At 43.2% G+C, this 17953-nt stretch overlaps 1 protein-coding gene across 1 annotated transcript in view; it reads right to left on the reverse strand.

Annotated features, from left to right (window-relative positions):
* slc2a13a (solute carrier family 2 member 13a) overlaps positions 1-17953 on the reverse strand; it is a 95219-nt gene that overhangs the window by 17233 nt on the left and 60033 nt on the right. The window contains exon 4 of the mRNA XM_010793691.1: positions 11828-11936. Within this exon, the coding sequence (XP_010791993.1) occupies positions 11828-11936 (109 nt within the window). The remainder of the gene's footprint in view (positions 1-11827; positions 11937-17953) is intronic.

Here is a 17953-nt window from a genome sequence, read left to right on the forward strand (position 1 = left end):
TAAAAATGGTTAAATTGTCCTGATAGCTGGTTCTTCCCGTTAATTTGGGTAATGACACATTCATAGTTTGGTTTAAAGTTAAGAAAAGCCCTCAGGACGCTTTTTCTTGCAGATGTTGCCGATTTTGCCCCCGGTACCGGGGGGCATTGGGGCTAAACTGGTTAAGACCACGAGGTAGAAGCATGGTCCAATAACACGCTTGGGAGTTTGTGCATTAGCCTTCATTAGTTGCACCTGCACTTTTGGAGGAACTTTGGAGATGCCAGGAATGCCAGAGACAGACCAAATTCCACAAACAATATGGACACCTTACATCCCTGAGCTTAAACCGAGGACCACCTGGCCGCTTTACTAAAGGATCTACATCAGAGGGTTGTGCGGAGGTATCGCTCACGTACCGGTGACTGAGGGTAGGTGACCACTGCTTTCCACCTAGAAGGAAGGTTTGCACTCACACAAGAATGAATATGTTATAATATCAAACACTGCTGAATTTCCTCCCATAGGAGCCATTCATTAAAACGTTTTGGTTCAGTAAACCTCTCGCCTGTCAGACAGCCCGGGTGAAGTAGGTTAGCCTGCTGATTACACTGTGTGGGGGTTATGAGATGAAAGAACACTTATGCACCGATCACATCTTGCCTTGAATGGGAATTCACACTAGACACATAGTTCTGTACGGCTTTAACAAGAGCAGTGTGTTGACTGTGTTGACAGCGTTGAACTTTGAAACTGGACAGGAATGGAGGAAGCTCTCGTGGCTTAGCCTGTGTTCAACACCATTTGGTATTTACTCCCCCTCTGTTGGAGCATTAATCTAGTTGAACACACTCCCGTTACGCGACCGCGACTGCAAACAAGTTTGAGCTAATGTCAGTTAGGAGCTGATAAGCGTTGACTTTTTAAGATATAGATAAATGGCAGAAAAAGTCATCAATTGGAAGTGCAGGCAGATGCGGGGCTCGTTGGCAGATCACATGATAAAGTTGGCCCATGTGCTAAGGCTGAGTCATATTAGCTGGTCTACCTAGCCCTGGAGGACTAGTTACATCTCCAAGTTTCTAGAAGCAAGTATTTAATATTATGAAAAACCCATACTGTTCAAGATAGAGATTGTAAGAGATTATATTTCAGGCTGAAGGAACAGCAATCAGCTGGGCGTCTATTACAGGTGAAGGCAACAGGTGTTACTAATAAACTAATGATGGCTTTCCTGCTATTGTCCCAGTGAGACGGCGATAGCAAGCCAAATGGAGTTCCTGCCACTTTTCATAAAAAAAATAAAAAATTGTATACGTGTGACTTTCCCGCCAAAAGGAAGGCACTTACTCCACATAATCATAATATGAATGTATTAAAAGGTGTGATAGCACTGCCTTACATAAACTAAACTAACAGGAGGACTGAGAGAGATTCACCAGGCACACTACAGAGAAAGAGGTCTAATCAGGCAAACAACAAGACACATATGTGTTTATGTCATAAAATTAGCGCACAGTCTTTCAGCAAATTGGCTGTCATTTCTCTGTCTGCTTTCTATACTATAAACAACCATTGTCTGTAATTTACTCAATATCTGTCAGGGTGAGTGAAGCAGGCAGGACAAAATGCAGATTTCACAGAAATACTTTATTAAAGGTTACTTAGAAATAACCAGACACTCTCCCGTGACCACAGTCAAGATAAACAAGGAACTAACAATGACAGACAGAAAAACCAGAACTTAAATACACACAAGACTAATCAAAGAAACAAGAGACAGGTGAGAGGGAGGAGAAAACACAGGGCACAAGGTGAACACAATCGGGTAAATCAGACAGAGGAAACAGAAAGCAACAGCAAGACAGGGGGTAAAGCAAGCCGAGGAAGGGGAATCGGGCGGACGCCCGGGGGAACAGAGAAGACGAGGAACGTGGGGACTCGAGCAAACGGCCCGGGGCAAGGTAGAGTTCATGGTGGGGGTCTCAGGCGGACGGCCCGGTTGGCAAGGCAGAGTTAAAAGGGCGGATAGGGAACACAGGGGGCTCGGCCCTGAGGGCGAGGGCCGCGGGCCGGTGAAAGCAGGGGGCCGGGCTCAAGGGCGAAGACCGCGGCACTCATGGGGCCGGGCTTGAGGGCGAAGACCTGCGGCTGGGGAATCAGGGGCCGGGCCAAGGAGGGCAAGAAGGCGGCCGACAGCTCCGGAGGACCAGGCAGGAAGGCAGCGCCGGACAGCACGGAGGACGGGAAGGAAGATCGCGTAGGCCCGCGATGGGACCCCCCTCCATTGTCAGCTGATCGGGCCAGAGTACTGGGATCGAGAGCAGGGAGCTGGTGGAACCTCTGGCGGGTCAGGCGTAGATCGTGGCCACTGGAGCAGAACATGGGCTGGTGTCAGTGGGACCTCCCGACGGACAAAGGGCTGGTTTCGACAGGACCTCCAAACAGGACAGGACAACTGTTGTTGGCAGGAAATCCGGCGGAGCAGGGTGTGGCGGACCCCAACAGGACAGTGATCTGGTCGTTGGGAGGAAATCCGGCGGAGCAGGTCGGCTGGACCCACGAAACAGGTGTTGGGCGGGACCCCCGGGGACAGTGTCGAGCGGGACCCACAGGCCGCCGGCCATCGGAGTGGCAGGACTCCCAACTGAACCCCAATGGAACAGACATGCGGGTTGCAGGACTCCCAGCGGAACCCCCAACGGAACCCCAACGGAACAGGACATGGGGTTGGCAGGACCCCCGGCAGAACAGTAAGTTGGCAGGACCCCCAACAGGCAGGACACGGAGTATGGCAGACCCTCAGCGGAACCCAACTGAAACAGGACCATGGAGTTGGCAGGAACCCCAGCAAGACAGTGGGTGACGGCGGGACCCCAACGAACAGGACATCAGAGTTGGCAGGTCTCCTACGGAACCCCCAAATCGGAACAAGGACATGGGGTTGGCAGGACCCCGGCAGAAAGTAGTCGGCGGGACCCCCAACGGGCAGGACATGGGTTTGGCAGGACCTCCCGGCAGAACATGTAGTTTGGCAGACCCCCAAACAGGACAGGCAGAGTTGGTCAGGACCTCAGTGGAACCCCAACGAAACAGTGACATGGAGTTGGCAGGCCCCCAGCAAGACAGGTGACGGCGGGACGTCCCAACGGAACAGGCCACAGAGTTGGCAGGCCTCCTAGCGGACCCCAACGGAACAGGACATGGGGTTGGCAGGACCCCCGGCAGAAAGTAGTTCGGCGGTACCCCCAACGGGACAGGACATGGGTTGGCAGGCACCCCGGCATAACGTAGTCCGGCGGGACGCCGCCCCAACGGGACAGGACATGGGGTTTCCAGGACTCCCCGGCATGAAACAGTAGTCGCGGGAACCCTCCACCTGGGACAGGACATGGGGTTGGCCAGGGCCCCCGGCAGAACAGTAGTCGGCGGGACCCCCCAACGGGAGCAGGACAGTGGGATTGCCAGGGATCCCGGCAAAACAGTAGTCGGCGGGACCCCCAACGGGACAGGACCATGGGGTGGCAGGAGCGGTTCTGGAGCCGGAACCATCGGCTGCTGGGACGGACTGGAGCGGACCATGGCTTGCCTAGGGCCTATACTGGAGCCCAAAGCATGGGCTTCTTGGAGCTCGGGCTGCTAATCTGGACTTGCGATTCCTTCTCTTAGGAGCCTTTTGGAGGCTCTGTGGACCTCCAAAAGCCAGACAAGTACCGAGAACGGATACTGGGACAGGAGCAGGAAATGGAGAAGAAGCAGGGGCTGACTCCAGACAGAACAAACCGAGACGTATGGTGTCAGGTAGGGAATTGGGAGGCAGGGGGCCAGCATGCCTGGGGCTAGCCGGGAATCACATGTCGAGAGGAAGTCCAAAATCCAATCAGGTAAGAACTTCACTAAACATGGCTCCTCTGTTGCCACCTGGTGCACCTCTGCCAGAGCAGCCTCTTTCTGCTGAACACTGGACGTTCCCCTCCACCTGCCATAGCAGCAAGCCAATGAAAATGTAAAATTAAGTAAATCCACCTCGAATGGATCTGCTGGGCCCATCTTTGGTTAGTTTCTTCTGTCAGGGTGAGTGAAGCAGACAGGATCCAAATGCAGATTTCACAGATAATACCTTTATTTAAAGGTTAACTTAGAAAAAACAGAACACTTCCCCGTGAACACAGTCAAGACAAACAAGGAACTAACAATGACAGACAGAAAAACCAGAACTTAAATACACACAAGACTAATCAAAGAAACAAGAGACAGGTGAGGAGGGAGGAGAAAACACAGGGGCACCAGGTGAACACAATCGGGTAATCAGACAGGAGGGAACACAGACAGAAAGCAACAGGCAAGACAGGGGGTGAACACTTTTCAAAATAAAACAGGAAACCAAAGACAGAAAAAGACAAGACAAAACAAAACACAGACAGATTGTGACAATATCTGTATTATACACATTGTAAATGGCATCTAAAGAATAAGCATGCTTCACAAATTACACTCCTTCTGTTAAGCAAATGTGATAATAATATTTCTCATCAAACAGGATCTTGTTGTGAATCCATTAGAGACAGTGACGGGTGTTGGATTGATGAAGCTGTTTATGAACGCTTGAAAACATACCAACACACAAAGGAACACAATCAAAAACGATTTTGGCATTTCTTTCAACATGCGCACTATCTGCCTGAATGGGCTCTGCCAGATTATGGCAGGCCTGCCAGCAGAGTGACCATGTAAAGACTGGCGTTGGTGACATTTCCAACATGACATTTGTCAGTGGGACCATCTGTGAGTGCCAACTGGCCTGTCAAACACCTCACTGACAACACACTCATAATATCACATCATATAATTCTATATCATCTCTATTTATAATATAATAGAAAAATACCTTGATTTACAAAAATAGTGGTTTCTCAAGGCATCTGTGGGTTGTAGAATGTAATTAAAACATACCACATTTCCAAACCATTTTATTGTTTATTAAATCTTTATTTAGTATTTAGTCCTGCCTTCCATATTGTTTTGATCATATTTAGTCATCCTCATCTGCTTTTTTAAGACGCCTTTAAAATTCTAGTTATTTTAGTCCCAGCTTGTTATTTATTTTGCATATTTTAAGCTAATAAAAATCATGTTATTCTATTTTACTCATCGGATTATAGTAAACCCTGTTGTTGTCTTATTTTTGGCTTAAAAGCATGTAGAATTTAATCGCGTAAGCACAAAAAATAAAACAAAACATTTTCCTCACGTTCTGTACCTAGCAATTTTACCTTCAAATCCTTCATTGTATAAATATTTTACAATATTATGTTCCAAAATAGGGTTTTATTCTGCTCTGGATTATTCTCTGGTCAATAACTGCTCTATCTTGACCAGTACAATCTGGCTACTTCCTGTGGAGTTTGGCGAGGAAACACACCTGAACTTTTCATCAGTTATTTCCCTACCAATTTTATTTTACGCCATGAAGAGTAAGGTAACCTAACATATACCAAACAGACAAGAAGTGAACCGCAGCTAATAAAAGCGAACAAAGGAAAAGCAACACACTGAATGAAAGAACACAGGGTTTTTCTTTTGTATTCAATATTTCTGGTCCCTTTATCTTTCCTCCTAAATCTATCTCAGACTCTCTCTGCTTGTCATCTGCCTTGATCCCCCTCCACACCTTCCTCCACTTCATCACCATCACTGTCATCTCTCCATCCGCCCTCTTGTTCTTCCCTCTTTCCTATCCGTCTCTTTTTCCTGCCCTCTTCCGCTCAATTAATCTCTTCCCGTTTTCTTCCCCCCTGCGCTTTGTCAACAGATTCTGCTAACGTGCCTGAAAAAGATCCACACAAACACACAGCCCTCTTCAACTGACCTTTGCATAGGTGATGTGGTTATAATAATGAAAATGATCCAGTGGCCAATAGGGAGGGAGATATCTCACCTGACCCTCTGCTGTGCCACATTTATGACCTGAACAACAGAGAGGGAAGGGTGGCAGTAATTCAGGCGGGGAGGCATTCAGGGACACCAACTCATGCGGGTAGAAAGACAAGCAGACCAGACACACCAGCTGACACCTCATCGGTTCCTGAGAGATGTACTATCGACAAATACATCTCTCATCACACAGGCTTCGCTGACCAGAGTGTGTGTGTGTGTGTGTGTGTGTGTGTGTGTGTGTGTGTGTGTGTGTGTGTGTGTGTGTGTGTGTGTGTGTGTGTGTGTGTGTGTGTGTGAGGGCAGCCAGGTTATTCATCTAACAACCAGAGAGTCCAGAGATACAGGGCTTGACATGTGAGTTCAACCCAAACTGCTTTAAACAAGGTGGTGTCTTGCTGTGCATTTTGCAGCTTCATGACTCAACCATAATATTATACTGAGGCTTGCCAACAATATTGTCTCCGACCCAAACCTTATCCTGAAACATCCCACGATTTAATGATAGGACTAAAACATTTCTCTGTGCATCAGTCAATCCTAAAATTAACTAAGAAGTTCAATCTTTAATGAAATATACATCAAAGGCTCTTCAACATATTGTGATTGTCATGTTATGTCTTAATCCTCGTATATGTCTTTTATTTGAAGCGTTTTGTGTTTGCAGCACTTTTAGTAAGTGAAATGCTTCGTCAAGTTGGTGAATGTTTACTAAATGCTGCACGTGTTGTTAAGTTTTCTTCTTTTGCAAGTGTTTTGAAAAATGTGTGTTTTATTATTGGCATCGTTTGTGAAGCTGAAACACGTTTCTCATAACGACAATGTTTTTAACGCGTTTGCACCTGTTGGCCATAGATTTACATCAAAAATGCACTAATCATTAAGTCTTCCCCGATGTAGTGTAACCTTATAATGCATTACGGTTTGTATGCGTTTGGTAAGTGGCTACATGTTCTTGGTTCTCTAAATAACCCACTGTAAGGCTTTGAAAAGTGGTGATGCCCAAGTGACATGAATTACATCTGCGATTTATATAAATAGCCATTTTACCCACACTGCTAATTATGTGTAAAGTTTGGATGAATTTCATCTGAACTTCTCTGCATAAATACATGTGATTAGACGGCACCACTGAGGAAACTCATTTGCATGCCAGTGTGTGATGTGGACCTGCACCAAGTGTAATTTGCAAGCAAGTGTGCAGCTGAGCAAGCACTGATCATCTGAGCAGCATCTTTGGGAGAGTTTGCCGTTAATTAGGTTGGAAAAATACTAACTTGATGAGTTTAACTGATGCAATGAGCTGTATGTTAGTCATGCTGCTCAAATGAAGGGACATGGTGTGATAAGAGACCACTGGATTCACACCCCTCCCATGAGAGTAGTCTCAAAAACACCCTTGCTATACTTACAGCCTGTCTCTCTTTCTGTGCACCTGAGCCTCCCAATTAAAATCATGTGAACTGCAGATAGGGATCAAGAATTAAAAAAAACACAGAACTTTTAAACTAGGCCAAATTATTTTTGATTTTGTTGCAGGAAAAAAAAACTAAATTTCCATCATTAATACAATTATAGCATTCCACCTTTTGGTTCTAGGTATATTTGCAACACTCAGTTAAGTACATACTACATACTTCTACACTAAAATTGACAATGAATATATGCATCCACAAACCAGTCAAATTGCAAGCTACATCCATATCCAAAACGTCACCACTTGATCCTTTTTCCTGCATGAAATTATCATAACTACCATGTTAATGATTGAAAAACACATTTTGTGAGGTTCTATTCAACTTGTTACCTTTGACCATTAAAATCTAATCATTCATCCTTCAAGTCCAAGTGGAGGTGTGAGACAATTATTCCCTTCAGGCGCTCCTGAGACATGGTGCTCAGGAGAAATGGGGCGGACTGACAGGACGACAGATTCCGCCTCCGGCCACGTCTGTCGCCTGCGCAGAAGCATAAAAAGAAATCTGTGAACTCCATCAATCCGCTCCTGTCAATTCTCCAACTTGAGAGAACAGACTGTAACAGACGGACAATATGTGCTTGCTAGTTTGGTTTGCAAATGTTTTTTTTTTTTTTACAAGTCTGCCAGCTTACTCCCGCTGCCCTTTTCCTTTCTCTGAGGCTGCCCGGCTGGTTTAATCAGGGAAAGCAGCTGAGGGACACAGAGAGAGGGGGGCTTGTCTCTAAGCCCGGCTGATTTACTGGCTCCCCGGACCTCCTTTATATCTCGCCGGCTAATAGGGCTAATCTGGCAGCTTCACACACAAACAAAAAAGGCAGGTGGTAAACAGACAGGCTGGCAAAGTATACAGAGGTAAGAAGACGCACACAGGAGGGGTGACGTCAATTCAGGAAGAAACAAACAAACATCCATAATGTGTAAAACATACAGCAAAACATGGATCAAATCAGATCAGGCTATCATTTTAAAGGGATTGTCTAAATTTGTTTTTTTTAAAGATTCAGATGCTGCTAATGTTCGGCATGATGACCTTTAATGGTCTTTATATAGACACATCAAAGCTTCAGAAATACACCAGTAGGGTTTTTAAACTTTTTACTTTTATTTTGTAGAGCAAAAGGTTAATATTGGGTAAGCTTGTGATAACCATAGACCTTATTTTGGGCCTCAACCTGTTGACTTTGAGAACTGGAAGTGCTAAAATGCTAGTATAATAATGAGCTGTCCTGCACACCTGTTGTGTCTGATCGTCCCTCAATCAGCTGTGTCTTGCTGCCTTCATGCACCTCGTCACCTTTTAGTGTCCTGGGTCACCTTCTATCCTGCTATGACTTCTGTTCCTCGTCTCTGCTGTTTACCTGTTGCTTTTATGTCTAGTCCGTCTGCTGCATCAAGCCTGTATCGACTCAATTTCTCCCAGAATACTTAAGTACGATATCTTTCACACATTTTGAGAAATGAACAGAAGACAAAAACAAAAACGGATTGTTACTTATTCTTGCTTGTTGCATTTGAAAATAGAATTTGATAAGGACAAATATATTAGAGTGCATAAACAATATGAAAGTGATGCATCTTATGAGACACAACTTGTGAATCATTGAGTTTTAGAGGTGTTCATATGACTGCCTTTTTGATCTTTTTATATTTGTTGATATTTTATGATTTTTTTTATAATGCGAATGTTGGATGTTGGAGGTTTCACGTTTTTCCAAATTGATCTTTAGACATAAAAAAATCTTAGAACCCGATAATTAAGCTCTTTTCAAGTCGGAAACTTTTAATTACATTAACTCAGTTTGACATAAACGCAGCATCCACACTGAACTTGGACAACCTCCAAAGGAATATCTTCTTTTTGAGTCATTATAATCAAAATGGAATTCGGCGACTTCATGTAATTACCAGCAAATCTCTGCTCACCTTGAATATGAATAGAGATCTAATTAGCTGAAATAACTGTGTAGGTGTGCAGTCTCTTTGACAATGAGCTGTAATACTGATGCGTCGCTGGAACACCTTCTCACAAGAAATGGCACAAAGCAAACAAACAGCACGCTCTGAAATGATCCTCAAACATTGATTGTCAGCAGGATGAGGTCTTTAGTGTCAATTTCGAAGGATGTAATTATCGCCAAAGGAAGCCACAGTGGGAGTTTGTGCGAATGAAAGGGCAGTCAGGGTTTGAATTTGTAGAACAGAGACTTATTTTGATGCCAGGTGTAAACACAACACAATATCTTGATCAAAAACACATTGAAATGCTGCGGGTCATTGCGAACACGGATAACCCTTTTCAGAAATAAATCGGATAGGGACGGAGCTATGACAGATTTAGTTTGTCCCCTCTGCTTTTCGAGTGATGAAGATGGATATACAGTGTGGCAGTTAGAGAGACACATACGAGTATTTAAAGACATTCGTGACGGATCCAGTGTGTCACTTCTGGACACACATCCATACCTTCAGTCCCATATGTGCGCACACACACAAATCACACATTCATAGTGCCACCTTAAATCACACGTTCATGCAGACACGGTCCGCACGAGCACTCCTCCTATTGCTCTCACCTTCGCCTGTTGCTAAGTAACAGCACATATCCAGAGATTGTTTACACAGCCTGTAATATAGTTCATCTCAAAGGGGCGCTGAGACAGAGACTGATTACACAATGGAAAGATTAAAAGAATAAAAGGTGGTCGGATTTTTCGTAGGCAAGCCGGCCGTGATGTAACACCACTGGTCCACGGTGTGTTATGAGAGATGAGAGAAAATGTTTTATGATATAATAATGTGCTGCGGAACCAAATACATTTGTTTAGAGGTATTGTGAAAGGGGTGGCTGCTGACACAGAGTCAGTGTCATGAATCGTCTTTGTTTAGGTTGACCTCGAGGGCCAAAATGATGAAGCACTCCTCTTATAATGGTCATAATATATACAGTCATAATAGGCCATACAATCAGTCTGATCCATTGTTAAAATTCAACACAGCCTGAAGCGGTACACACATTTTTATGTGGCAAGATGTGGCGTTCTGGCTTAGGGTGCAAAAACAATACAATGCAATCCATTGAGGCAGATTCGAGCAACAGGTCCATGCATTTCAAGGCTTTTCAGAAGCTAAAACACTTTCCAGAGTCAAACTGTTTTATTTTGGTGGCAAAAGTTGAGCAAACTTTTTTGAGTAGGCTGCATGTTGTCAGACAGTGTTGATGTCTGTCTGAAAAGGAACGGCCTTGATTGCCACTGTGGTTTAATGAAGGAAGAAGTCTATAAGCAGAACGATTCACAAAGTATCTCCATAGTGATTTTATAAACATGTCTTTCATGCAATTTGGGCAACAATTTGATTCTCTGGCTTTTCAAAATAAGAGTAATGAACTGAATTTGGTCTGCAGAACATTGCAGTTTCATCGTCTATTTACTTTCAAAAGCTATGCGGATGCTTTTTGTGGACAACTGAATACCACCAAATATTTTACTAAAAACACCTTGTACTTTTACTTCTGAGCATTTTCATTTGGCTTTCTTGGTGTTCACCGAAAGAACGAGATCGCGGGTACAAGCGGCCGAGATGGGTTTTCTCCGCAGGGTGGCTGGCGTCTCCCTTAGGGATAAGGTGAGAAGTTCGGTCATCCGGGAGGGACTCAGAGTTGAACCGCTCCTCCTTCGCGTCGAAAGGAGCCAGTTGAGGTGGTTCGGGCACCTAGTTAGGATGCCACCTGGGCGCCTCCCTAGGGAGGTGTGGACATTTCTCGATTTATAAGATGCATCGCGAGACCAAGGGGTAGACCTAGGACTAGGTGGAGGGATTATATCTCTTCGCTGGCCTGGGAGCGCCTTGGGACCCCCCAGTCAGAGCTGGTTGATGAGGGGAAAGGAACGTGTGGGGCTCTCTGCTGGAACTGCTACCTCCGAGACCCGACCACGGATAAGCGGGAGAAGATGGATGGATGGATGGATGGATGGTGTTCACCGTTTAAACCCCAACATTGAGTTGTGTAGCAAAGTGAAATTAACTTAAACAGGACAAGAGATGCTAGATTTGTTCAGACATGCCTCGCGTGAGTGTGACCTCAAGCTATAACTCTCCAACACCTGAGCAGTTTTTCAGATGCTCTATTGTAGAAGCTTTCAGAAGTGAGTATGTGTTGTGCGCTTGGACTCGTGCTAGGTTACCATTTTGGACTTTCAGAGTCGCTTTTTGTAAGATGTTCATTTTATGTGCCAAATTTGAAGGAACTCCGTCAAAGAGATCCTATCAAACGATGACAAACGGACAAAATAACACCTGCCCCATTAAGCCCTTTTGTACGCTGCTCATTTGACCTCTATACAATTTTAAAAGGTCTGTTGTCAAGGCCCAACCTGGAGAGTAATTGGGACCTGTATTGGAGGTGACATTATTGAGGAATGTTTTCTCACTCACATGACCGTGTTGATTCCCGAAAGCTGCTGAAACATCTGAAGACCACAGCCCACCAGGAGGGCTCGCCGAGTGGGGGCGTAGGTCAGCATTCTCCAGATCACAGGGCCATCTGGAGACAAGCAAACGCACAGCAGAATTAATATCCAACTCAGCACGACAAAAATGACACAAGCGTTATCAGACTCCTGGTTGCAAGAATAAGTAAATAAGACCGTACTTTACTAATAACCTTCTACTCTTATTTCCTCACAAATCATTTTCTGGCAAATGTATGATCTCAATAATAGTTTACGTCTTCTTCAAAACGTTATGATGGATTGTAGAATTAGGTCCAAAATGGAGTAAAATAGACGAAAAAGCAGGGTCTGATTAAGGGCGGGGCTACCTTTTGATTGACAGGATGTCAGGTCTGGATGCTCTCCTTGATATTGTCCGACAGCTTTAACCATCAAACCGTTTTCAGTTGATAAAAGTAAACTGTAACACTTTGGTTGCATAAAAATATTTAGTTTAGCCTTAAGCAAACTGAGTTCCACCCTCTTGTGTCACTTCTGGTTGCAAAAAGAACCCAGATGGCAACAGCCAGTGCGCCACACTTGAGGGTTCAAAACCTTTATTCACAAACCAATGGATGACATCACGATGATCAAGTCCGCTTTTTATTTACAATCTGTGTTTTTGGCCTTGTCCTTGAACTCTTAGCAATAATCTAATTTCCAAAAATGTATTGCTGCTTTTTTAAATGAAGGAAAAAACTGGGCTGAGTATATATTTATATTTCTAAAAGAACACATAGAGACTCATTTTGTCACTTCTGCTGGCTGATCAATTCCCATATTCATAATAAATTCATGATTTGGGCATAATGAGTAGACATAATGTCCTCATATTGAAGGACCGAAGTTCAAGCCTCTGTGAGAGCAACCATCTGCCCTACGGACATTTCTCTGCACACAACACAGAGGATTTGTCAGCTCCGGGGAAGCTGTCTCTTGAGGATGTGCATAGCACTGGAGCTGTTCTTTCCTATGGTGAATGTCTCAATTAAGGCAAAAAACACTAATATTTGACGGCAGGCTTTGGCCCCGCAGAATCCCACTTGGCTCAGCAACAGAGCCCCAGACTGTGATGTTCAACACACACAGACATGCGGCTCCTTTGGGAGGAGAATCCTTAATAGGATGAGAGAGCTGCTGGACAGGCAAGGAGCTGAGGGATAAAAAAGCAGTGACACACGGAGCCAAGAGATCAGACAAACACGCCTGAACACACACATACACGCAGGAAAGACACACACATACACAGGTACAATTGTGTGCAGGAAAAACAAGAGACTGTGCAAACACACGGCAAACAAACATATCATAAAGAAGGAAGCCTGCACATACGACATGCTGATTATTTGGGAGCAGCTGTGTGTGGGTGGACTCTGGACTAGTGGACATCTCCTTTAGCAGATTGACAAGCTGAGTAGACTTTGAAAAGGAAGCCGGCAGGCACAACACACTTGAGCCTTCCCTTTTCAATGGACAACTTTTGAGAAGGACCCTTATTTCCCAAAAGTATTTGTACAGTAGTTTTTTACAAAAATACCTTTGATTCCAGGTTTAACAGGCAAAACACAAAATCACACAACTCTCCATCATCGAAAAAGCCGAACTCTTCAAGAACTTAAATACATGCAAGACTAATCACAAGAAAAGACACAGCTGGGGAGGGAAGGAAAAAACAGTTGAACAGAATCAAGTAATCAAACAGGAGGGACGACACAGGGACAGGAAGTAAACAGACATAACACAGGGGGGTGAAGACTTTTCAGAATAATACAGGAAACTGGTGTGACAGATCGTGACGGAATTTTTTTTTACTTTCAGCTTTTTGTTTGCATTTCCACTGCAGAAGCCACCTCTCGACCTTTTAAAGCAACAAGAGGCAACTTTAATAACAATCTTATGCAGTCAAGTATAAGAAACACCTTTCGCTGATTAAATCATTAAGTCAAAATGCATGACTCGTATTTGGTCCATTAGGTTTTGTGTTTGTCAGCAACATGAACTCAGCTTTATCTCTATTAAATTGATTTGGTACTGCATCTATTAGAGTTGAACAGACACACACATAATAATCTGTATCTGTTCGACCAACACAATTAACCATCTCTGTATCTTTATTCGGAGAGAAGGTTTATACTGGAAGTCACATTAAATGTAGCAAATATAAATTGCTTGTGTAATTTTGTGCCTTCAAAGCATCAAATTGAAATATTAGCAAATCCTTAATTTTATTTTATATTTCCACATCCTTATAAGGTATTTTTCATCCCTTTATCACTATTATTACAAAAAAAAGCTGTAAAGACATGTCTGTCACAACAGGAAGTCATCATTAAGATACTCCATGACTGTGTGGCAGAGGCTGTTCCAAAATGCATTATGGGAAATGTAGGATGAAAGATTTTAAATATAGTTATATCTTTAAGTTTTAACTTCAAAAGTCGGTGTCTAATGTGAAGCAGAGCCCTAACCTATGACAGGGAAGAGAAAGTGATGCCTTTATGGGCTGAGCCATTTCCATGGCGCTAACGTGGTGAAGTGTGATTGGCCGATCCCTCGAGACTGGAGCTGAGGACCTTTATCTGATTAGCCGACAGGGAAATCAGAATTCATGGACTGAAGTATGGAGAAAGTGGAGACCTGATGGCTGCCTGAAGAAGAGCTAAATATACTCAGCCAAACACTGACATAGACAAACACACTTTCAGATGCAATCAGTCATACAGACACTATACTTAAATTCTCCCTTTGGGGTTAAGAATACAATATATTTTCTACAAAAATACAATTTAAAATGCAAATCATAATCGCTCCACAGCAAGAAACATATTTTCCTACATGCACAAACACACACAAGCTCTCCAAACATACAGAGCGTCATTTCCTCAGCTGAACGCCATCCAGCTGTAATTGAATCAGATGAGATATTGAAGAAGAAGGATGGCTTTGACAAAACAGTCAGCGAGCAACCAGCCAGCTACAAGCACGGTGATTGAATCACAGCACTGCAGTAATTGCACGTCAGTATTTTCCATTGAATCTTTCCAACTATATTCCATTTAATACTGCAAACCACTATAACCTTAAATCTTCAAGCATGATGCCTCCAGGTGTGGATCAGCTCTTAATATTTATATTCGGTCACTGGGAGAGGACGCTGGCGCTGCTTGTTCGCCGCTTCTCCGTCTGTAAACTAGCTCAAAAACCTTTGTTTCTTTTACCTAAACCTGTTTTCTATCTATGTCAGTCTGTCTTTGAGTTTTGACGCTGACTTTATATTAGCCTACCAGTCTGCCAGTTTGTATTAAGTGAGCAATTGTATATTCAATACCTCCACTGCTGCAGTAGCCACCTACTGCTAACTCCACTCGTCCTTCGGCGTCCCGCTACAACTCCGGTCGGTGACATCGCTGGATCTTCAGCCACTACCGGTTTCTTTCTGCTTCGGCTAAAACACCAGTGCCTGCATCTTTGGCGACAGCCTGTCGCCAAAGATGCAGGCACTGGTGTTTTAGCCGAAGCAGAAAGAAACCGGTAGTGGCTGAAGATCCAGCGATGTCACCGACCGGAGTTGTAGCGGGNCGCTGAGCTCCGTGGAGGTGTGGTTTCCTTGTTTAGCGACAGCGAAACACAGCCAAACTCACCCTGAGCACACACAAAGTCACAGCCGAAGTAAAAACAATAAGTGTGGCTTGATATTGAGTAAGAAAAAGGTTGATAAACGCTGTGAGAATGGGTCTGCAGAGAGAATTTCGCCGCGATCCCAACTGTCTGTTATCAGCCTGCAGCCAGGGAGGAGAGATCAGCAGAGCTGCATACACTGAGTGTGTGTGTGAGGAAGTCCGTGGATTGGTCAATTTGGACCAATCAGCGGGGGCTTAACGTAACGACTCCGCGGACGTAACGTAACGGCNGGGGCTGGAGCTATCGGAGCTACAACGAGCCGTTAAAGGCAGAGAGTGAAATTCAGTGAATACACGTAGTTTACAGAGATGCTGTATGAGAAACCAAAGTGATTTTGGAAAATTGCACAATATAAATCTATTCTAGTAGACCTCAACAATGGAATTATGATCAGTGGAAATGGCCATGAAATGGGACCTTTAAAGCATCACTGTGCAAAACCACAGCCTCAGATATCAACTAGCATAGCTGTTGCCTCTTATTGTACCATAGCTAGCTTGATAATGCTAGCCAGAAGTAGATTTAGGAGTAGATAAAGATGCATTTGAGTGTGTTTCCACTGCTTGTTTGTTTTCACCATTGGTCTGTTATAAAATATAAGTTTATAAGGATAACATGTGGATAAATGTTGGCAATGAAACCAAAAATCACTCTCTTTAACACTCACCTCTCTCCACTCCTTGTTGCCCATGCCTTGTGCGTAAAGAACACATACTGTGGACAAAATGAACACATAAGATAACATTTAGAAACATGATCAAACCCATGCTAATAGCATAGTTTTCAAGCTTTTTTATTCTAAAAACCTTCCTAATTATCAATATACTACCTGACAACTGTACGAAAGGATTGTAAATTATAAAATCATATTATTCAAATGGTGGATAAGCTAACAAAGGACAAATTAATATTACTCTCATATAACACCAAGCTAAAAGTGTTATTGGATCCATCCGAATATGCCTAACAAGCCATGAATGCAGGAATTATGAATAATAAAACTACATCAAAGCACCTAATAGTTTTATTCATGAAGCCCAACATGTTTTCTGTCTTAAGATGGTGAAAGACATCATTTGCGAACATTATCCAATTTCCCCTTAACAGGACAATTTAATAAAAGGAAAATTACTGAGCTCACTCATCATACACTTAATTTCTCGAGGCCTTTGATGTGCCTCTCAGATAAGTACCAGAAAGGATGTAAAAATGAGAATGTACACACACACACAAACACACACGATATTTCGTCTTATTTCTGGGGTCTGATAGATCATATATTTCTGGGAAAAGAACTTCTTTGCGGTTTTGGATGCTTATGTATTGAAGGGTTTAATGACTCAATCCTGCTTGTACCTGAAAGCAGTGGTTGCGTTACAATTTCTTGTTGTCTGTCAAATTTGATCACTGCTCTCATTTTAAATGTATTTTTACCAGCAAGTGACAGATCCAGGGTATCTCCATGTTTCTCATACATCCTTTTATTTCCTCTTTTCTTTCCCTCCTTGCTCTTTCTCGCTGTCAGTCTGGTTCATATCAGGAGTCCGAAGACACCATGCTCAGCATAATTGTGATCACCACTCAGCAAGCCCTCCTCCTCCTCCTCCTCCACTCATCCTCATCATGTTACCGTCATTCTCGTCATCCTGTTTATCTCTGCCATCATTATCATGGAGTCATTTATTTCTCATGCTTTTGTGAATATGCTGACATACTATGTATTGCAAAAACAGTATATGTGTATTAGTGGGTCCAGTGATCTACTTTATACTTCAACCAATATTGTACTTTTAGCTCCACTACATTTGTCGGACAGCTTTAGTTACTTTGCAGATTCAGATTTTAAGCCAATATAAAAAGTAAATCAACTTATAAATGAAAACTGACATTTATTTGAGGGTAAGATATCCAGCAGCTGTACATAAAGTAATACAAAATAGCTCTACATGTACCAACTGTGATGAAAACATTAATGTATCAATAATCATAATCTAGTCCTTTTGATGCCAATACCTGAATGTACGACTTTCACTTATAACAGAGTACTTATTAAAATGTTGTACTGCTACAAATGAAAAGTATAAATAAAAGTAGGAGCCATTGATACACACGTGAAGCTAATTAACTATATGATAAGTTCTCAAATATTTTTTTTGGATGCCAAATAAGTGAAGTCATTTATCAAACAAGGGGGTTATTGATCTTCCCTAACCCTAACCCTAACCCGATCTTCTCATCCGAGTCTATAAAAGGAAGCGCACAAGCTATTTTCCAAAAGGTTGATCTCCTCCTTTAACTAACAGCCTTGTTGCTAATATAATTATTATAATGATTTTAACTGCTGGATAAAGAGGAGAATTAACACCATTTTTTGTAAATCCATAGGTCG

This window comes from Notothenia coriiceps, unplaced genomic scaffold, assembly GCF_000735185.1.
Source record: "Notothenia coriiceps isolate Sejong01 unplaced genomic scaffold, NC01 NC01_scaffold00037244, whole genome shotgun sequence".
In the NCBI taxonomy this organism is placed as follows: domain Eukaryota; kingdom Metazoa; phylum Chordata; class Actinopteri; order Perciformes; family Nototheniidae; genus Notothenia; species Notothenia coriiceps.